The 22,737-nt window shown below is 42.9% G+C and overlaps 1 protein-coding gene across 1 annotated transcript in view; it reads left to right on the top strand.

Moving 5' to 3' along the window:
• The window catches only part of ZNF704 (zinc finger protein 704), a 192,464-nt gene that overhangs the window by 145,731 nt on the left and 23,996 nt on the right, over positions 1-22,737 (top strand). Inside the window, exon 6 of the mRNA XM_030215898.1 lies at positions 12,452-12,716. Coding sequence (XP_030071758.1) covers positions 12,452-12,716 — 265 coding nt within the window. The remainder of the gene's footprint in view (positions 1-12,451; positions 12,717-22,737) is intronic.

The raw sequence follows: 22,737 nt of genomic DNA, 5'->3' as shown, positions 1-22,737 counted from the left end.
TGAACATCATGGACTCATGGGCAAATGCATTCCAATTAAAACTCAACACAGAAAAAACACACTGTCTCATCATCTCCTCCCAACACAACACATACAAACCCAAAAACCTAAGCATCCCAGGTCACACCCTCCCCATCTCAGACAACCTAAAAATTCTCGGAGTAACAATCGACCGAAACCTCACTCAAGAGAACCAAGCGAAAATCTACCATAAAGAAAATGTTTCACTCAATGTGGAAATTCAAACGCGTGAAACCATTCTACCCGAGGGCTATATTTCGCAACCTGATACAATCAATGGTACTAAGTCACGCAGATTACTGCAATGGAATTTATGCGGGATGCAAAGAACAAATTATAAAGAAACTTCAGACCGCCCAGAACACAGCAGCCAAACTTACCTAAATCTACACTGCCCAAGTACTAAAGGACTCAAATACAAATCAACTTAGGCATCCAGCTTTTCTTACTTAAGCGCACAACTATGGAACGCTCTGCCAAAGATAATAAAACAACGAACGACCACCTAAGTTTCCGGAAAGAACTAAAAACAAACCTGTTCAAAAAGGCATACCCCACCGACCCAACATAAAAACCTAATTTCCTGCGACACTGCAAAACCAAAGACTGTAATGGACATACCTTAACCCTCATCCCTGTGGCATTTGGAGAGGGAGGGATAGGGGAGGGGAGAATGTTTTTTTGGGGGAGAATGATTACCAGCAGCACGAGCCTGCTGTGGGTCTCCTGCTGCTCCCCTACAGAGTGCCGCAGTGCTGCTGCCACCTCCTGCAGCAACTGGTTGACTACAGTAACCAGTTGCTGCAGGAGTTCCAGTACTGCGGCACTGTTGTCTGGAGCTGGTGGTGTGGTTGGAGCTGCTGATGTGCCTGAAGCTACTGGTGTTGCTGGGGCAGGTGGGTGCTCCTCCCCCTCCAGAGGAGGCATATCTTGCCATGCCTCGGTCCTCCTCCTCCTCCTGGGCCTCCTCCTCCTGGACTTCCTCCTGCCGCCGCCGCTGCTGCCCTGTGTATGTAACAGGATTGTCTTTGAGATCAGCACATCCAACATGGCTTGCATAGCGCAGGAGCTGGCTGGCCTGAGACGGGGGATGGGGAAAGGTGTGGTGAGCCCTGGGCTATACCCCTGGGGTGTAAGATGCATGAAATGACATGATAGGGAACCCTGGATGCTGGTCTGACACAGAGTGCATAGGCAGACCACACTCATTGCTCAGCAGCATGTTTGCATTATGATTTGTGACTATGGTTGTCTGACCATTTTGGGTTTCTGTTTTTGATTTTTTTTTTTTGGGGGGGGGGAGCACATAACTTTAATATGAGGCAATGACATCTACTAAGAGTAGGGCCTCAGGCAGGAATACCATGAAACAGTATCCACCCCAGAAAGGGGGATACAGAAGTGAGGCATGTCATCTCATTCATCTCAGAGGAGGTTAGTTGGAAGTTGCAGCCACACTCATGGGAGGGTAGCTGCAACCTCAGGCCTTGATCTGGGACAGAGGTGTTATGACTTACTAGTTGCCTATTAGCCACATGGAAACTGGTATTGTACAGGACATTTGCATTATTAAATAAATACATTTACAAATGAGTACAGGTGCCCTGTTTATAATACGTCGAGCCCTGAGGTGCCATCTCACTGCCCTGATTATGTCAGGGCTCTCCCTATTGGCTCTTTGGAACCTCCGCCGGAGGGACTTGAGGTCCCTCCGAATGCCAAATCTTCTGCAATATATGTGTGTACACCAGGAGTCAGGGGATGGCCCTTCTTGCCTTCAGCACACAAATTCATTTGGAAATCAAATAGGAGAGACTCACAACACTGATTGGGGGGGGGGGGGGGGGACATTACAGTGGTACAGATGATGTCATTGAGGTGGACATGAGGACAGAGAGTACCGTTTGTGTGCAGTATTGTAGGGATGTGGGAATGTTTTTGCTTTCTATTACATAGATTCTATTAATGAATGTGCATGTACACATATCACTGATTACCCTTGAATGCAGACTACAGTTTGTGCTTATATTGCTGAAGGAGCTCTTATATGTATAGCTACAGGAGGGGGCCCTGATAGCCCAGGAGGGGGGTTGAGCAAACACTTACTTCTCCAACCTGTCCCTTATCTCACCCCAGGCTTTGATGGAGAGAGTCCTGGGGGGCAGGTGGTGGTGGTGGCAAAAAAGAATGCGCAGGTGCTTCAAGCACAAGTGCACTAGGTACATGGTTTCAGCTTGACTTAAATTAGTCTCTCTACGCAGCGCCATGTTTCTCAGTGAACAAGCGTTGGAAAGCGTGCATCACCTTTTATGGACACCCATGCGTGATGGACGTCCTTACATGCATAGCTCCATATATGGACGACCATCGCATATATGGACAGGTCAGTACGTGCACGTCTTGGCATCAATAATGGCTCCACACATGGATGGCCGTGACACATGGACGTTCATGGACTGTCGTCACGGATGCGGGGCCTACATGCTGACTCTTCCTTATATGGATCATTATGAAGTGTGCGAACTTCATATATACACAATAAAATATGTATGTTCCTTATATTTCCCATAGCTGCATGTTCCGCAAGTACAGTGCATGTAGTTGGGGATATGCAGGTACAGGGAAAATATAAGGAATATTGAGAAGTGTGAAGTACAGTAACAAGGACACGTTTGTCACAGAACTGCCGAAGGACGTCCCTGTTACAGGGCCGCCGTCCTTAGGTCAGCCTAGTAAGATGGACGTTGTTTGGCAGTTCTTTGAGAAACGTGCCCTTGTTACTGTACTAAGGACGCCTTTGCAGTATTTCACCTATACACAGGTGTTCCTGATTTGGGCATTTTCAACTGCGATAATGGAATGTCTAAGGGCGCCCTTTTTCCTATACTTTGGACGTCCCTGATTTGGGTATTTTCAACTGCAATAATGGAATGTCTAAGGACATCCATACTATTTGTCCATACTACCTGATTTTGGACAACTTTGTGAGGGCGTCCAAATTCAGATTTGGACGACCTTTCGATTATGCCCCTCCATGTTATATAGAGAGAGTCATAACCAGCAGAAGGAAGGAAATCATTGGTGAGGCCCCACTTGGAGTATTTATGGAGCAGCTGGTACAGGAGCCGACGAGAGAAGGAAAAATTCTGGACCTAGTCCTTAGTGGAGCGCATGATCTGGAGCGGGAGGTAATGGTGCTGGGGCCGCTTGATACCAGTGATCATAATATGATTGGAATTGATATTAGCTTTGAAGTAAGTATACATAGGAAATCAAATACGTTAGCATTTAACTTTAAAAAAGGAGACTGTGATAAAATGAGAAGAACGGTGAAAAAAAAACTTAGCGGAGCGGCTGCGAGGGTCAAAAAATTACATCAGGCGTGGATGCTGTTCAAAAACACCATCCTGGAAGCCCAGGCCAAATATATTCCGCATATTAAAAAAGGAGGACGGAAGACCAAACGACAGCCGGTGTGATTAAAAAGTGAGGTGAAGGAAGCTATTAGAGCTAAAAGAAAATCCTTCAGAAAATGGAAGAAGGAACCGACTGAAAATAATAAGAAACAGCATATGGAATGTCAAGTCAAATACAAAGCGCTGATAAGGAAGGCTAAGAGGGACTTCGAAAAAAAGATTGCGTTGGAGGCAAAAACACATAGTAAAAATTTTTTTTAGGTATATTAAAAGCAGGAAGCCGACAAAAGAATCAGTTGGACCGCTAGATGACCGAGGAGTAAAAGGGGCGATCAGGGAAGACAAAGTCATAGCGGAGAGATTAAATGAATTCTTTGCTTCGGTCTTCACCGAGGAAGATTTGGGTGGGATACCGGTGCCGGAAATGGTATTCAAAGCTGACAAGTCAGAGAAACTTAATGAATTCTCTGTAAACCTGGAGGATGTAATGGGGCAGTTCTACAAACTGAAGAGTAGCAAATCTCCTGGACCGGATGGTATTCACCCCAGAGTACTGATAGAACTGAAAAATGAGCTTGCGGAACTATTGTTAGTAATATGTAATTTATCCTTAAAATCGAGCGTGGTACCAGAAGATTGGAGGGTGGCCAATGTAACGCCGATTTTTAAAAAAGGTTCCAGAGGAGATCCGGGAAATTATAGACCGGTGAGTCTGACATCGGTGCCGGGCAAAATGGTAGAGAATATTAAGTGTTATGTTTCTGCTAAAGTGGCTGAGGGGAGGCTGGAACCCACTCTGCTACAAGCTAGGGAGGGGCTGGATATCTCTCTGCTAGAGTAGCTGGGTGGGGCTTGCAGGTTATTGGTTAGCTGGGTGGGAGCTGATGTCTGTAGCTCAGATGTCAGTTGCCAGGATCTACTTTTACCTGCAGTTTCAGGTAAGCGCTGCTTTAGCATTAGGGTTTCCCTGCTGTAAGCCTCTTGCCTTAGTTTTCTTGTGAGCTGGTTGCTCTGTGTGCTGGAGGAGCTTGTGTCCTCCCTCCTTGTGTTTGTCTTGGTACTAGCTTATCATAAAGCTTACTTGCTTTATGTCCCGTCTTTGTGTGTGTTTGTCTCAGCTTGGGGTTAATTGGCTTTTCTCTGCAGCTGGGCGGTACTCTTGGCTTGACGGGTTAGTGATTGTCTTCAGTGTCGTTTCTGCTGGTTTGTTAGTTCTGTCTGTTGTGGTCCTGCCTCTTTTCCTGGGGTTTTTGTTGTGTTAACTCTTCAGTCTCTGTGCCTGGCTGTGTAGGTTAGTTGTGCCTGGTAGTCTTGGCTCTGGCCAGTATTCCTTTTGTTTTGTTTCCTATTCCCTGTAGTGCTAGGTTCTGTCTTGCCCTTGTCAGCCCGGTTCAGCTTTGCCTGCTACTACTGCTACCTCCGTTGTTTGTCATAAGTCCTGCCAGCCGCCTGCACCCAGGGGCTCAACTCCTGGGGAACGGTGGTCAAGCGCAGGTGAAGTCCTGTGAAGCTGTTTCAGTATTTTCATTCCTGCTTTACCACGGGCAGTACCGGTTGTCCCCAGCCAGTTCCTGTGGCTTCCGCTTCTGGTATTTGGGGTCCACCCTAGTTTGTTGGTGCAGGCTGAACGTACCCTGAAGTTCCCTTACCTGTGAGGAGTTCTACACCTTTCCTTAGGAGTCTGGAGTTCTGGGTGAGTACCCTGTGCTCTATTGTTTTACTTGTTGCGGTTCGGTCCACCCCAGGTCTTCCTAGATCCCCTTTTTGTATGCAGCCTGAGCTCAAGGGCTCACGATTCATGAACACGAGTAACATTAAGATCAAAATTACAGAGCATATTCAAAAGCATGGATTAATGAGGCAAAGTCAACATGGATTTAGTGAAGGGAAATCTTGCTTCACCAATCTACTACATTTCTTTGAAGGGGTGACCATTCCTTGAAGGGGTGAACAAACATGTGGATAAAGGTGAGCCGGTTGATATTATGTATCTGGATTTCCAGAAGGCATTTGACAAAGTACCTCATGAAAGACTCCAGAGGAAATTGGAGAGTCATGGGATAGGAGGTAGTATGCTATTGTGAATTAAAAACTGGTTAAAAGATAGAAAACAGAGAGTAGGGTTAAATAGTCAGTATTGTCAATGGAGAAGGGTAGTTAGTGGGGTTCCCAAGGGGTCTGTGCTGCGACCACTGCTTTTTAACATATTTATAAATGACCTAGAGATGGGAGTAACTAGTGAGGTAATTAAATTTGCTGATGACACGTGGAGGGGCATAATCGAACGGGGCGCCCATGTTTTCCTGAGGACTTCCTCGCAGGACGTCCCGGCAAAGTGGTGGGGGAACCCGTATTATCGAAACAAGATGGGCGGCCATCTTTCTTTTCGATTATACAGTTGGGGACGCCCAAATCTCCACATTTAGGTCAACCTTAGAGATGGTCGTCTGTAGAGATGTTCGTCCCCGGTTTTCAGCGATAATGGAAACCGAGGACGCCCATCTCAGAAATGACCAAATCCAAGCCCTTTGGTCATGGGAGGAACCAGTGTTCATAGTGCACTGGCCCCCCTCACATGCCAGGACACCAACCGGGCACTCCCAGGTGCATAGCTCCCTTACCTTGGGTGATAAGCCCCCCCAAACTCCCCCCAAAACCCACTAGTCACAACTGTACAACACTAACATAACCCTAAGCGGTGAAGGGGGGCACCTACATGTGGGTACAGTGAGTTTCAGGTGGGTTATGAAGGGCTCACATTTACCACCACAAGTGTAACAGGTAGGGGGGGGTGGGCCTGTGTCCACCTGCCTGAAGTGCACTGCACCGAATAAAACTGCTCCAGGGACCTGCATACTGCTGTCAGGGAGCTGAGTATGACATTTGAGGCTGGTAAAAAATATTTTTAAATTTTTTTTTAGGATGGGAGGGGGTTAGTGACCACTGGGGGAGTAAGGGAAGGTCATCCCTGATTCCCTCCGGTGGTCATCTAGTCAGTTTGGGCACCTTTTTGAGGCATATTCGCAAGAAAAAATGGACCAAGTAAAGTCGGCCAAGTGCTCGTCATGGACGCCCTTCTTTTTTCCATTATCGGCCAAGGATGCCCATGTGTTAAGCATGCCCCAGTCCCACCTTTGCTATGCTTCCGACACTCCCCCAGGAACTTTGGTCGTCCCCGCAACGGAAAGCAGTTAAGGGCGCCCAAAATCGGCTTTCGATTATGCCGATTTGGGCGACTCTGGAAGAAGGACGCCCATCTCCCAATTTGTGTCAAAAGATGGGCGCTCTTCTATTTCGAAAATGAGCCCAAAAGTTATTCAAAGTCATTAATTCATGGGAGGATTGTGAAAAATTACAAGAGGACCTTACGAGACTGGGAGACTGGGCGTCTAAATGGCAGATGATGTTTAATGTGAGCAAGTGCAAAGTGATGCATGTGGGAAAGAGGAACCTGAATTATAGCTACGTAATGCAAGGTTCCACATTAGGAGTCACAGACCAAGAAAGGGATTTAGGTGTCGTCGTTGATGATTCATTGAAACCTTTTGCTCAGTGTGCTGCTGCAGCTAAGAAAGCAAATAGAATGTTAAGTATTATTAGAAAAGGAATGGAAAACAAAACCGAGGATGTTATAATGCTTTTGTATCACTCCATGGTGCGACCACACCTCGAATATTGTGTTCAATTTTGGTCGCCGCATCTCAAAAAAGATATTGTGGAATTAGAAAAGGTGCAGAGAAGGGCAAAGAAAATGATAAAGGGGATGGGACGACTTCCCTATGAGGAAAGGCTAAAGCGGCTAGGGCTCTTCAGCTTGGAGAAAAGGTGGCTGAGGGGAGATATGATAGAGGTCTATAAAATAATGAGTGGAGTTGAACAGGTAGATGTGAAGCGTCTGTTTACGCTTTCCAAAAATACTAGGACTAGGGGGCATGCGATGAAGCTACAATGTAGTAAATTTAAAACGAATTGGAGAAAATGTTTCTTCACTCAACGTATAATTAAACTCTGGAATTCGTTGCCGGAGAATGTGGTAAAGGTGGTTAACTTAGCGGAGTTTAAAAAAGGTTTGGACAGCTTCCTAAAGGAAAAGTCCATAGGCCATTATTAAATGGACTTGGGGAAAATCCACTATTTCTGGGATAAGCAGTATAAAATGTTTTGTACTTTTTTGGGATCTTGCCAGGTATTTGTGACCTGGATTGGCTACTGCTGAAAACAGGATGCTAGGCTTGATGGACCTTTGGTCTTTCCTAGTATGGCAATACTTATGTACTTATGTGTTCAGTTTCTGAGGTCATATTTCACTAAGGTTATAAAAAGACTTGAAATGGTTCAGAGAAAGGTGACAAAAACGGTTTGGGGTTTGCACCAAAAGATGTAAGAGAAGAGGAAGGAAGAATAGTTGAGATATAATATAGGTGTTTAAATACTTGAAAGGTATTAATATACAAAAATCTTTTCTAGAGATGGCAAAACTAGAGGAAATGAATTGAGGTTGCAGGGTGGTAGACTATGGAGTAATATCAAGAAATACCGTTTTCGTGGAGAGGCTGGTAGATACATGAAATAGCCTTGGTGGTGGAGGAAGAACAGTGACAGAATTCAAAAATGCATTGGATAAGCACAAAGGATCACTATATGGAAAGAGGATAAAATTAAAACAAAACTTAAATAACCTCATGGCTATTGAGAAGTTATGATACTTAGACAGCTACTCCAAAATTTGGGAAGTCAGTCGAGTTCCACACAGATTTACATAAAAGTCAAAAAATAAAATACATTATACCATAACAAAACAAACTAACACAAATAAAATGTATTTTTTTATTTATTTTTATTTTATTTATTAGGATTTATTTACCGTCTTTTTGAAGGTATTCAGTCAAGGTGGTGTACAGCAAAAATAAGTCAAACATAAGCAATAGACAATTACAGCAGTAAAAATATTCAAAGAACAATACAAAGTACGGCATAGTATTCTACATTATAATGCCAAGACAATATTTTATTTATTTATTGCATTTGTACCCCACATTTTCCCACCTATTTGCAGGCTCAATGTGGCTTACATAATACCGTCAAAGGCGTTTGCCCAGTTGGTTGATAATAAATACAGGTTGTATAGAGATCGAATGAGGTATACGTGGAGGATCGGAAGGGATGAAGCTTGCATGATGTCCAGTGCGATCATTAGTCATGTTATGTTCCTGGGTGAAGAGGTTTACGTGGGGTCATTGGAATAGGCCTTTTTGAAGAGGTTGGTTTTTAGTGATTTCCTGAAGTTCAGGTGGTCATGGATTGTTTTCACCGCTTTTGGGAGGCCATTCCATAGTTGTTTGCTTATGTAGGAGAAGCCGGTTGCGTGAGTTGTTTTATATTTCAGTCCTTTGCAATTTGGGTAGTATAGGTTTAGGTACGATCTTGATGATCCAGCTCTGTTTCTTATTGGTAGATCTATAAGGTCTATCATGTATCCTGGGACTACGCCGTGTATAATATTATGGACTAAAGTGCAGATTTTGAAGATGATCCGTTCTTTGATCGGGAGCCAGTGCAGCTTTTCTCGAAGGGGTTTAGCACTTTTGCATCGTGTTTTGCCGAATATCAATCTGGCTGCTGAATATTGGGCGGTCTGGAGTTTTTTTGTGAGTTCTTTGCATCCCGTGTAAATTCCATTGCAATAGTCTGCATGACTTAGGACCATTGACTGTATTAGATTTTGAAAGGTTTCTCTTGGGAAGAAAGGTTTTAGTCGTTTGAGCTTCCACATTGAATAGAACATTTTCTTTATTACAGAGTTTACCTGGCTCTCGAGAGTAAGGTTGCGTTCGAGTGTTACGCTGAGTATTTTCAAGCTGTCTGAGGTAGGGAGGGTGTGTCCTGGAGTATTTATGGTTGTGGGTTTGTATTTGTTGTGTTGGGAGGATAGAATGAGGCAGTGTGTTTTTTCAGTGCACAATACACAATAAAATATTTTAATAGAGAGCATAGGGTTTAAGCAAAGAAGAAACATATAGACAGATAAGATAGAGTAACAGGAGTAAGAAAATAAGAGACTAGTTTAAAGAAGGTTACTTGAACATTAGCTAGGGTACGAATGGATAAACATGTCCTGCTGTAGTATGTGCATCTGGTGTCATTTACTTCTTCCGTTAAAGGCCTGGTTGAAGAGCCAAGCTTTCACCTGCTTCCTAAAGTAGAGATAGTCTTGTGTTAAGTGAAGCCTTTCAGGGAGTTCATTCCAGAATGTGGGGGCTACTTCAGAGAAGGCTCACTTGTGTCCTTTGGAAAGAGTGTGGTTTGTGAAACTCCTACTCACTCAAAAATGAAAAATGCTTCATCCCAATATAATCCTGCTCACAATACTATATTGGTGTTATATTATTCTCCTCATTCCATGTACTCATTAAGCTAATCTCCAAAGGCCGTTGAAACAAACGTTTTGTGAAAAGGTAGGTAATCCATCGGGGTGGAAGAACACAAAATCCCCAGGATATCAGGATAAAGGTAAAGAAGTGGGAAGTGGACCAATGATTCCATGGGCTATGATGTATGATGAACAATCTTTAATGTAGACTCGACACAGTACTGTGTTTCGGCCACAGGCCTGCCTCAGGAGTCTAAACCAAACAAAAATGGGGTGGAGAGGGCCCAATGTCAAGAGATAAGTCACCACACCCTGTGGTGACTGATCTCTTGACATTGGGCCCTCTCCACCCCATTTTTGTTGTGTTCGATTGCTGTGGAGAGTGTGAACCCCGCTTTGTTTTTCTGTGTCAGGAGTCTAAACAACATATTAAAAATACATCAATTAGAACAGGAACATACAATGTATAGATTATGCTAAAGAACTGTATTAATAAAAAAAAAAACATTAAAATATGGATCTCACAAATATAAGAATATAAAAATACCTACTGAAAAAAACAATATCAACTGAAAAAAAACCAACAAAATACCATGTATAAGCATATGCAAAAATGAAACCCAAAGTTTAAATGCATTTAACTATTAAAAAAAAACCAAAAAAAATGTTTTCAAATTTTGTTTGAATTCTGCACAGTTTTGCAATGCTCTCAATGTCAATGGTAATCCATTCCAATGTTTTGGACCAATAACCTTGAAAACTGAGGACTGATACAGTAATTTAATTACTTTGAAGGATGGGATTTCCAATAAATTTAAATTTGATGAACGTAAGTGTCCTAGTAGGTTGGTAAATTCATAACGTTGTAGTGATATTAGAAGAAACCTGGGTATTTAACACCTTAAACACCAATAGTAAAATTTTGAATGTTTTTCTCTATTCTATGGGAAGCCAATGAAAGTGCTTTCAACACAGGCGTAATGTGGCAAAATTGTGAAAAACCAAAAACGATACACACTGCGGCATTTTGAGCTCCTTTATTTTGTCCCACCGATAACTAATACAGTAATCAAAGCACGGCATAACCACACTTTAAACGACCAGTCTAAAATTGGAAGAACTAAGAAGATGACATAGTCTTCTAATCATCTTGAATTTAAAAAACACTTGCCTAACAATTTTACCCCCCTATTTACTAAGCCGTGTTAACGGCTGCCACACGGCAATGCTGACACAGCCCATTCAAAGTGAATGGGCTGTGTTGGCATCACCCACACCACCAGCCACTAACATGGCTTAGAAAAACAGGAGGGTTAGTAATTTGTGGCTTCATGGACAGTGAAGTATCAAAGAGAACTCCCAAATTCTGAATATCATTAACAATGGGAACAGTTAAATCATCAATTTCAAAATTCTTGGGTACATCATCACAAGGATAACTAGTCAATAAAAGTATATTCACCCTGTTTACTAAACCCCCTATTTACTAAAGCATGCTGGGCTATGTCAGCATTAGCGCACCACCAGCCGCTAAAGCGGCTTAGTAAATAGGGGGATATGTGTTTTAGCAATGTTAAATTTTAGACAATTTCCATGTAGGTATTGATTTCTCTAGGCAGTTTTCAAAGGGGAAAGATACTTGTAGCTAGGGGCGTAGCTAGACTTCGGCAGGAGGGGGGTCCAGAGCCCGAGGTGAGGGGGCACATTTTAGCCCCGCCGCTCCCCCCCCTCCACCAGCGCCACCGCCACCAACATCTTTGACCCCCCCCCCACCGACAACCCTCTTGACCCCCCTCCCGCCACCAACCCTCCCCCGCCGCCATCCGCTACCTTTGCTGGTGGGGGACCCCAACCCCCGCCAGCTGAGGTCCTCTTCTTCCAGCGCAAGGCTTCCTTCTGTTTCCGTGAGTCAGACGGCGGACGGCGACAGCAGCAGGGGAGGGTTGACAGCAGGAGGGGGGTCGAGAGGGTCGTTGGCAGGAGGGTCCAGGGCCAAATCTACAGGGGCCCAGGCCCCCGTGGCCCCACGTACCTACGCCACTGCTTGTAGCTAATTTATATGCTGTTTTGAAAACTGCGTAATGATTTTAGGACTAGGCCAGAGGTTCTCAAATCAGTCCACAAGACACATCAATTCAGTTAGGTTTTCAGGATATCCACAATGAATATTCATGAGATAGATTTACATACAGTGGAGGTGGTGCATGCGACTGTATCTCGTGCGTATTCATTGTGGGTATCCTGAAAACCTGTCTGGCTAGGTGTGTCCGGAGGACTGAGTCGAGATCCCCTGGACTAGGCTATTCTTTAATTCCTAATGAGATCCCTAAATTGTACAGACCTCATTGCTTTCATCCTTCTGTGATAGGACAGGAAGCTCAGCTGAAAATTACATAAAAGTTTCCACAGCTTCAATTCAGAGGAGGCAGCCCAGGCATCCCCACTGCATGCATGGATTAATAACACTACTGATTCCCTTGAAAAGCAAGACTGTAAGTTTTAATATGAAATAGGACAAACCAGAACTGGCTAAGCTTTCCCTTGATGATCTGAAGAAGTTATACTTGAAAAACAAAGCCTATGAAGAATTTGATATACAACTTTTTAAAAACTACATATTATCTTTTTTTTTTTTTTTAATCAGGCGCATTGGAGAATCTGATTACAGTGATGGGGAAGAAGATTTTTACTACACGGAAATCAAACTTAACACAGACTCAGTAGCAGAGGGACTCAGCAGCCTTTCCCCAGTTTCTCCATCTCTAGTGTCTGCTCCTCCTACATTTCCAAGCCTGGACACAGTGCAAGCAGAAACAACATGTGCCAAAACTGATACTAAACTGATGACACCTCTTAGCCATTCAGCTCCTTCCACCCTCTATCTAGTGCACACTGACCACCCTTATCAGGTAAATCAAAACATATTAACCAATATTAACATATTAACCAGCAATTTCTCAATTTTCCAGAATTTATTAGTCTTTAAAATGGGATTTCTGATATGCTATAGACCAGATTAGCTGTTTGTGGAGTGCAATATTAAACGTCTGTATCTTTGTTTGTAATATTGTTTTGGTTAGTAATAACTAACAAACATTGAATATCACTAGCACTGAAGGTACAGAAAAGGTTTTCCTTTAAAAAAGACAAGGGGCTGTTTTATTAAGCTGCGTAGGCTCCTACGTGCGCACAACGCATGTCAATCTGGAACTACCGCGTGGCCCAGGTGGTAATTCTGATTTTTATGTACAGTGGTGGAAATAAGTATTTGATCCCTTGCTGATTTTGTAAGTTTGCCCACTGACAAAGACATGAGCAGCCCATAATTGAAGGGTAGGTTATTGGTAACAGTGAGAGATAGCACATCACAAATTAAATCCGGAAAATCACATTGTGGAAAGTATATGAATTTATTTGCATTCTGCAGAGGGAAATAAGTATTTGATCCCCCACCAAGCAGTAAGAGATCTGGCCCCTACAGACCAGGTAGATGCTCCAAATCAACTCGTTACCTGCATGACAGACAGCTGTCGGCAATGGTCACCTGTATGAAAGACACCTGTCCACAGACTCAGTGAATCAGTCAGACTCTAACCTCTACAAAATGACCAAGAGCAAGGAGCTGTCTAAGGATGTCAGGGACAAGATCATACACCTGCACAAGGCTGGAATGGGCTACAAAACCATCAGTAAGACGCTGGGCGAGAAGGAGACAACTGTTGGTGCCATAGTAAGAAAATGGAAGAAGTACAAAATGACTGTCAATCGACAAAGATCTGGGGCTCCACGCAAAATCTCACCTCGTGGGGTATCCTTGATCATGAGGAAGGTTAGAAATCAGCCTACAACTACAAGGGGGGAACTTGTCAATGATCTCAAGGCAGCTGGGACCACTGTCACCACGAAAACCATTGGTAACACATTACGACATAACGGATTGCAATCCTGCAGTGCCCGCAAGGTCCCCCTGCTCCGGAAGGCACATGTGACGGCCCGTCTGAAGTTTGCCAGTGAACACCTGGATGATGCCGAGAGTGATTGGGAGAAGGTGCTGTGGTCAGATGAGACAAAAATTGAGCTCTTTGGCATGAACTCAACTCGCCGTGTTTGGAGGAAGAGAAATGCTGCCTATGACCCAAAGAACACCGTCCCCACTGTCAAGCATGGAGGTGGAAATGTTATGTTTTGGGGGTGTTTCTCTGCTAAGGGCACAGGACTACTTCACCGCATCAATGGGAGAATGGATGGGGCCATGTACCGTACAATTCTGAGTGACAACCTCCTTCCCTCCGCCAGGGCCTTAAAAATGGGTCGTGGCTGGGTCTTCCAGCACGACAATGACCCAAAACATACAGCCAAGGCAACAAAGGAGTGGCTCAGGAAGAAGCACATTAGGGTCATGGAGTGGCCTAGCCAGTCACCAGACCTTAATCCCATTGAAAACTTATGGAGGGAGCTGAAGCTGCGAGTTGCCAAGCGACAGCCCAGAACTCTTAATGATTTAGAGATGATCTGCAAAGAGGAGTGGACCAAAATTCCTCCTGACATGTGTGCAAACCTCATCATCAACTACAGAAGACGTCTGACCGCTGTGCTTGCCAACAAGGGTTTTGCCACCAAGTATTAGGTCTTGTTTGCCAGAGGGATTAAATACTTATTTCCCTCTGCAGAATGCAAATAAATTCATATACTTTCCACAATGTGATTTTCCGGATTTAATTTGTGATGTGCTATCTCTCACTGTTACCAATAACCTACCCTTCAATTATGGGCTGCTCATGTCTTTGTCAGTGGGCAAACTTACAAAATCAGCAAGGGATCAAATACTTATTTCCACCACTGTACGTGTGTCTGAAAATATTTTTTATTTTCAGATGCGCAGCGCTAACTGGGCGGTAATCTGAAGTGTACGCACCTTGACAATTACTGCCTGGTTAATGCCAGAGACCTTACCGCTAAGTGAGCGGGTGGTGGTAAGGTCTCAGATCGAAAATGGACGCGCGCCAATTTTTATTTTGCTGCACGTCCATTTTCAGTCCCCCCCAAAAAGGTGTTTTTTACAGGCATGCTGAAAAATGGATCTGCGCGCGTCCAAAACACGCACCTACACTGGCGCAGGCCATTTTCAGCGCGCCTTTGTAAAAGGACCCCAAGATGTATGGATGAGCTAATTCAGACATAGATGCAAGTAAGTGGGATAAAGTATGGCTACCACTATATCAGCATCAATAATAAACAACAAAATGTTCCGAGAGATGAAAACAAAGTGTAACCAAAAACAGGAAGAACACCAGCATTTAACGCATTTTCCTCTTTAAAGAAATATGATCAAAACTATTTTCTCTCAATTATACATTAAAGGGGTCTTAAGTTACACTAGCGTTTTTAGCTGGCGCTAAACGCTGAGATGCCCATAGGAATATAATGGGTATCTCAGCGCTTAGCGCCAGCTGATTTTTAGCATGAGCTAAAAACACTAGTGCACCTTATTAAAAGACCCCCTAATTTAACATAAGTAAACTAGAAAAAAAGAAAATTCCACCATTGATTGAAAAGAAAAGATGGCTGGTTCCCGCCTCGCATTTTTCAGACTATGTACTACCTAGATCAGTGGCACACAAACCTGTCCTGGGGTCCACCTGAAAGTCACATTTTCAGGATATCTACAATTAATATGCATGAAATAGATTTGCATGAACTGCCTCCATTACACACAGCTTTAGCTCATCCCAAAAATCCATGTTTGAGAGTCCCCTGGATAAGGTTGGGAACTATTGAACATATTATAAGGACAATGAACCATAATAGTTTTTGCAAGGATAGTACAGCAGTACAGTATGAGGACAGTTTTCAAAGCTTTTTACACAGGTAAACGGTTCCATGTAAAATGCCCCTCCAAAAACTACCCTCACCTTCTGCTATTCATGAACTTTTCCAATTAAAGTGTGAGGTGAATGCAATCAACAAGTAGAAAGAGCCTGAGAGTGGGTGAATGGGGACCGTGGGGTGGGGGTGGGGTTAAGAAGTGTAGGAAGAGGTGCCAGGAGAAAGAAGGAGAGATGCGGGGCGGGGGGGGGGGGGTGTTGTTTGAAAGGGATAGATGCTGGAAATAGGGGATAGAAAAAAATAAAGACAGAAGATGGTGACAATGGAATGGAGGAGAGGGAAGGAAAGAAATGGTGACCCATGGAGGGGAGGAGAGATGGGAGGAGATGATGCCCATAGAGGGAAATGGAAGGGAAGAGGAGGGAAAGGGAGATGGTACCCATGGAGAGGAGGGTAAGGGAAGAGATGATGCCAATGGAGGGGACGGGAAGAGAAGAGAGGAGATGGTGCCTATGAAGGGGAGATGGTGCCCATGGATGGAGGGGAAGGAAAGAGAAAAATGTGAAGATGATGCCTATGAATGGAGGGGAGAGGAAAGGAAGGAAAGAGATAGAAACTAGATAGATTTGAGCAGGAGGAAGAAAAATGGAAGAAAGTTGAATGTGAAAGATAAATAAACAGCAGGAACTGTAGGAGAAGAAAAAAAAAGAAATAGAGAATAGACAGGAAGCCCTGGAAACAGAGTTCAGAGCACAGGGAAGCAGAACCAGTGACAGGGAACAAGATTATTCGAAAGATAATATCACCAGACAAAAAAAAAAGGTAAGATAAATGATTTTATTTTTAGTTTAGTAATTGAAATATATCAGTTTTGAGAATTTACATCTGCTATCTATATATTACACTGTACAGGGAGGAAATGTAAGGGGGCACTTTATGTGATTAATTATGCAATTAAAAATTTTAATTGATATACAGCCCTAATATCTCTCTATCTATCATTCTACATTCCATGGAGAGAAAATATATAAATAATCAAGATTCTGTTCCTTGATGGCTTGTAGGACCTAGAAAGTAGACCAATTACCATCTGGACAACAGCAGATGTAACAGTTTTCAAAAGACAGCTAATAAGTCATCTGTTTTCTCAGGCTTATGGGCCCACTTAATTTGATATAATGATATTTGTATTGATTTAGATCAGTTGATATAGGCACAAGTCACTATTGATTTGGCAACTCATTCTTTGCTTAATTGAAAAGTATGTTGTGACTGAAATCTCTTTTGGATTTAAACAGAATATAAATAAACCATAACCATAATCACTCCGCTCCATGGATAAATCCTTCTTATCTGTTCCCCTCTCCACTACTGCCAACTCCAGCCTTCGCGCCTTCTGTCTCGCTGCACCCTACGCCTGGAATAAACTTCCTGAGTCCCTACGTCTTGCCCCATCCTTGGCCACCTTTAAATCTAGACTGGAAGCCCACCTCTTTAACATTGCTTTTGACTCGTAACCACTTGTAACCACTCGCCGCCTCCATCTACCCTCCTCTCCTCCTTCCTGTACACATTAATTGATTTGATTTGCTTACTTTATTTTTGTCTATTAGATTGTAAGCTCTTTGAGCAGGGGCTGTCTTTCATCTATGTTTGTGCAGCGCTGCGTACGCCTTGTAGCGCTATAGAAATGCTAAATAGTAGTAGTAGTAGTACTACTATACATCTGGTATTATACATGTAAAAAACAGAGCTTTCACCTTTGGAGATCTGCTTTGAGGATGCTAAGAGGACCACTTTACTAATCTAGCCCCAAGCATATGGATGTCTTAAAATGGCCAAATGGATGTGCATGTGCTTGAAACACCCAGATCACTATTTTGCAAAGGCAGAAAAGGAACATCCAACACTGCAGTACATCCAAATAGCAAGGAGGTGTGTTGTGGTGTGTTTTGGGCAGGCCTAGAGAGGGCCCAAAATCAGCATGTCCAACAGCGATAACTGAACGGGAAGAAACATCCAAGCCTAAAAAGAAGAATGTCCTAAATTAGACCTATTTCAGTCACATCCAGGGTACAAAAAGGTGCTCTGATTGAGCAGCTGGCCACTGGAGGGATTAAAGCATGACACCTTCTTAATCCCCCAGTGGTTGTTGTCCCCCTCCCTCTGCCCTGAAAGTGCAACTGAAAAGGGATGTCAGGCTCTATGACAACTTCAGGTATTATAGCCATTCTTAGCAAAGCAGAAACTAAATCTGAGCAGCCTAGTGGTTAGTGCAGTGGACTATAAACCAAGGAACCCAAGTTCAGATCCTACTTTAACTCTTTTATTTTTCTTTTATTGTGAGCCCTCCAGAAATAGAAAAATACCTACAATTCCTAAATATATAAGCCACCTGCAAATTGAAGTAGTGTACATTCAAGTACAGCATGTATTTTATTTTCTGTTCCTGAAGGGCACACAATTTCAAAATATGGGCCCCTTTTACCAAGCTGCGGCAAAAGGGGGCCTACACTAGCATTGGCATACATTTTGGACGTGCACCGAGGCCCCCTTTTACTGCAGCTAGTAAAAGGTAGGATGGCAGAAAATAAATATTAATGAGAATAGATGTGTGGTAGATCTGGACTGATTCTCAGAAGACTATTTGTGAAGAGCTAGCTAAACTAAAAGTAGACAAAGCAATATGGCCTGATCCCATCATCCGAGGGTACTGAAGGAATTCGGAGAAGTTCTGGTGGCTCCGCTGTCTGACCTTTTCAATGTTTCTTTAGAGTCTGGAGTGGTCCTGGAGGACTGAAGGGCAGATGTAGTTCCTCTCCCCAAAAGCAGAAATAAGGAGAAGGTTGGGAGTTACAAGCCTGACAGTTTGATTTCTGTAGTGAGTAAATTAATGAAAACACTTGTAAAGCAGAGGATTGTGAAGTTTCTGGAATGAAATGGACTACGGAACCTGAGGTAGATCTTTTCAGACAAATCTGATTAATTTCTTTGACTGGGTTAGATTTAGGGGGAGCACTAGATGTGATGGACTTAGATTTTAGTAAAGCCTTTGACACAGTTCCATATAGACAACTGATGGGCTCTAATGTGACTGCCTGGGTTAGAAACTGGTTAAGTGGAAGGAAACAGTAAGTAGTAGTAAATTGAGTTTGCTCTGAGAAAAAGGATGATACCAGTGGTAGTGTCAGGAGGTGGTGAAGTACTTTTGTGTACAAAAGAAGAGTGAGACGGGAGTGATCATATCTGACAATCTTAAGGTGGCCAAACAGGTAGAAAAGGCAAAGACCAAAGTCAGGATGCTTGAGTGCATAGGGAGAGGAATGGCCAGCAGAACAAAAGAGGTGACAGTGCCCCCGTATAAGTTTCTGGTGAGCCCCATTTAGAATACTGTGTGCAGTTCTGGAGACCACACCTTCAGAAAGATATAAACAGGATGAAATCAGTCCAGAGGGCAGCTATAAAGCTGGTCAGTGATCTCCATCATAAAGGGTATGGGGACAGACTTATAGACCTCAATATGTATACTCTGGAAGCAGGGGCATAGCTAGACCTTATGGTGGGAGGGGGGCCAGAGCCCGAGGTTGGGGGCACATTTTGAGTGCCGCCCTGCTGCCACCCCCCCACCCCCCACCGCCACAATTATGCTCCTCAGTTTCACGTAAAGAAGCGTCAGCATTCACAGGACAGGAGGAGCAAGAAGAGCAGGGCAGGAACGCGGCTGGGCCGGAGACGGCACTGAAGAAGGCTTCAGCTGGCGGTGGTTAGGGACCCCCACCAGCCAAACCAGGGGCCTGTACATAATTCGTATGGAAGAAAAGTGGGAAAGAGGAGATATGATAGAGACATTTAAATATCTCTATGGCATTATTGTACAGGAAGTGAGTCTATTTCAGTTGAAGGAAAAGTACCGAATGAGAGGGTTTAGGATGAAATTAAAAGGTTTTAGGCTCAGGAGTAATCTAAGGAAATACTTTTTTTACCGAAAGGGTGGTGAATACGTGTAACGGCCTCCAGGAGGAGGCAGTGGAGACAAAAACTGTATCAGAATTCAAAAAGGCATGGCATAGGGCGACACATGGAATCTCTTAGGGAGAGGAGGAGATAGTGGATGGTGTGGATGGGCAGACTGGATGATCTATTTGGCCTTATATCTGCTGTCATGTTTCTCTGTTTCTACAGGTTACCTTGAAGAAGAAAATTACCTTGGTGTGGTAGAAAGTGATCCTGTAATTAGGCCCTGCTTTCCAAGTGATATAATATCCTCTTGTACTGAGAATGTGTCTCCATGGGTATGTATCCACAAGGAAAGGGTTAGGATGATCATTGTAGCTGGCAAGTCAATCATTATGAATGTAGGCAGCTGAGTGGCTGGTGGACCATGACAATCACTTGGTAATTTGCTTGTCTGGTGTGAAGGTGTAGACCTTATGCATCACTTAGATAGGATTGTAGATAGTCTTAGGGAGGAGCAGGCTATCATGGTACATGGAATTAATGCCATAAGATAGTGTGGAAATGAGGGTCTGAAAGCCATAATCTCCAGAGTAGCATTCTCAGAAATGTTCCCTGTTCCATGCACTGGACCCCAGATGCAAGCAGCATTCTGGAGTCTCAATGCATAGATTAGATGATGGAGCAAGGAAGAGGGGATATAGATTTGTTAGGAACTAGGTAACATTTTAGGGAAAAGAAGAGGACTCCACTGTTACCAGCTTTTAAACTAGATTTTGGGAAAAATTTGACATTCTCTCAGGAGTGCATGGTTCGGAGTAAAGTGTCTTCAAAAGATATTGGCAAAAAAGAATATCCTGAAACAGAAGTTTTGGTAATGGCTGCAGTAGCCCACGTGCATTTAAATAATGAACAGAGATAAATGATTCCAAATTACCACAAATGCTATGCAGGTTGAGAATACACAACTGTGGAATTCTTTATCTAGATATAGTAGAGGGATCTCTTCTAATAAGCATTTCAGATAGGAATTGAAGGCGTGGCTTTTCAAAACTATTTATTGAATCATTAGATTTTTGTATTCTATGTAATTCTTTGAAATAGTTTTAGGTAACTGAATGAATATTGGATTTCTTGATAATCACTACTGTAATCTGCCTGGATCTTATGAAATTCTTTTTATTTCTGAAGAAGATTCATATAACTGAATCTATATAACAGACTAACTGCTGTAATCCATCTTGAACTGATGCATAAAGTGGAATATAATTGTCCTTATAAAATTAAATTAAAAACATACTTTAAATTTCTGTATGCAAATACCAGAAGTCTCAAAAATATAATGGGAGAGTTAGAATGTGCAGCACTAAGGGGCCCTTTTACAATGCCGCAGTAGAAATAAAAGGTGCCTGGTGTGCATCAAATCCACATGCCAATGCCAATGCCACTGCAGTGCCCCTTTTACCGCAGCTTGGCAAAAGGGCCCCTAAATGAAGATGTAGACATCATCCCCTGGATTATCTATAGTATGCAACTTAAGTCACACTATATAGAATCCAGGGGATGATGTCTACATCTTAATAATGGCTTATGGACTTTTCTTTTAGGAAATTATCCAAACCTTTTTTAAACCCTGCTAAGCTAACTGCTTTTACCACATTCTCTGGCAATGAATTCGAGTTTAATTTCTCGCTGAGTGAAGAAATATTTTCTCCAGTTTGTTTTAAATTTACTACTTTGTAACTTCATTCCATGCCCCCTAGTCCAACTATTTTTGGAAAGAGTAAACTAGTGATTCACATCTACCCGTTCCACTCCATTCATTATTTTATAGACCTCTATCATATCTCCCCTCAACTGTCTTTTCTCTAAACTGAAGAGGCCTTGCCACTTTAGCCTTTCCTCAGAGGGAAGTCGTCCCATCCCCATTATCATTTTGGTCGCCCTTCTCTGTACCTTTTATAATTCCACTATATCTTTTTTTAGATACGGTGACCAGAATTACACATAGTGTTCGAGGTGCAGTTGCACCATGGAGCAATACAAAGGCATAATAATGTCCTCAGTTTTGTTTTCCATTCTTTTCCTAATAATATCTAACATTCTATTTGCATTCTTAGCTGCTACCGCCACACACTGAGCAGAGGGTTTTAATATATCATCAACTATGACACCTAGATCATTTTGCTGGTCGGTGACTCCTAATGTAGAACCTTGCATCATGTAGCTATAGTTCGGGTTCCTTTTTCCCACATGCATCACTTTCACTTACTCATATTAAACGTCATCTGCCATTTGGATGTCCAGTCTCCCAGTCCCATAAGGTCCTCTTGTAATTTTTCAAAATCCTCTTGCGATTTAACAACTTTGAATAACTTTGTGTTTTCAGTAAATTTAATTACCTCACTAGTTACTCCCATCTCTAGATCATTTATAAATATGTTTTTAAAAACAGCAGTTCCAGCACAGACCCCTGGAGAACCCCATTATCTACTCTTCTCCTTTGAGAATACTGACCATTTAACCCTACTCTATTTTCTATCTTTTAACCAGTTTTTAATCCACAGTAGAACACTACCTCCTATCCCATGACTCTCCAATTTCCTCTGTAGCCTTTCATGAGGTAACTTTGTCAAATGCCTTTTGAAAATACAGATACACAGTATCGACCGGCTCACCTTTATCCACGTTTGTTCACCCCTTCAAAGAAATGTAGTAAATTGGTGAGGCAAGATATCCCTTGACTAAATCCATGTTGGCTTTGTCTTATTAATCCATACCTTTGTATATGCTCGGTAATTTTGTTCTTTATAATTGTCTCTACCATTTTGCCCGGCACCGACGTCAGGCTCATCGGTCTATAATTTCCTGGATCACCTCTGGAACCTTTATAAAAACATGTTGTCATATTGGCCACCCTCCAATCTTCCGGTACCATGCTTGATTTTAAAGATAAATTACATATTACTAACAATAGTTCTGCAAGTTCATTTTTCAATTCTAACAGTACTCTGGGATGAATACCATTTGGTCCAGGAGATCTGCTACTCTTCACTTTGTCAAATTGCTCCATTACTTCTTCCAGGTTTACAGAGATTTGATTCAGTTTCTCTGACTCGGCAGTTTTGAATACCATTTCTGGCACCGGTA

This window comes from Microcaecilia unicolor, chromosome 1 (assembly GCF_901765095.1).
Source record: "Microcaecilia unicolor chromosome 1, aMicUni1.1, whole genome shotgun sequence".
Classification (NCBI taxonomy): domain Eukaryota; kingdom Metazoa; phylum Chordata; class Amphibia; order Gymnophiona; family Siphonopidae; genus Microcaecilia; species Microcaecilia unicolor.
Note: the sequence above shows the minus strand (reverse complement) of the source record. Positions and strands in the feature narration are given on the sequence as shown.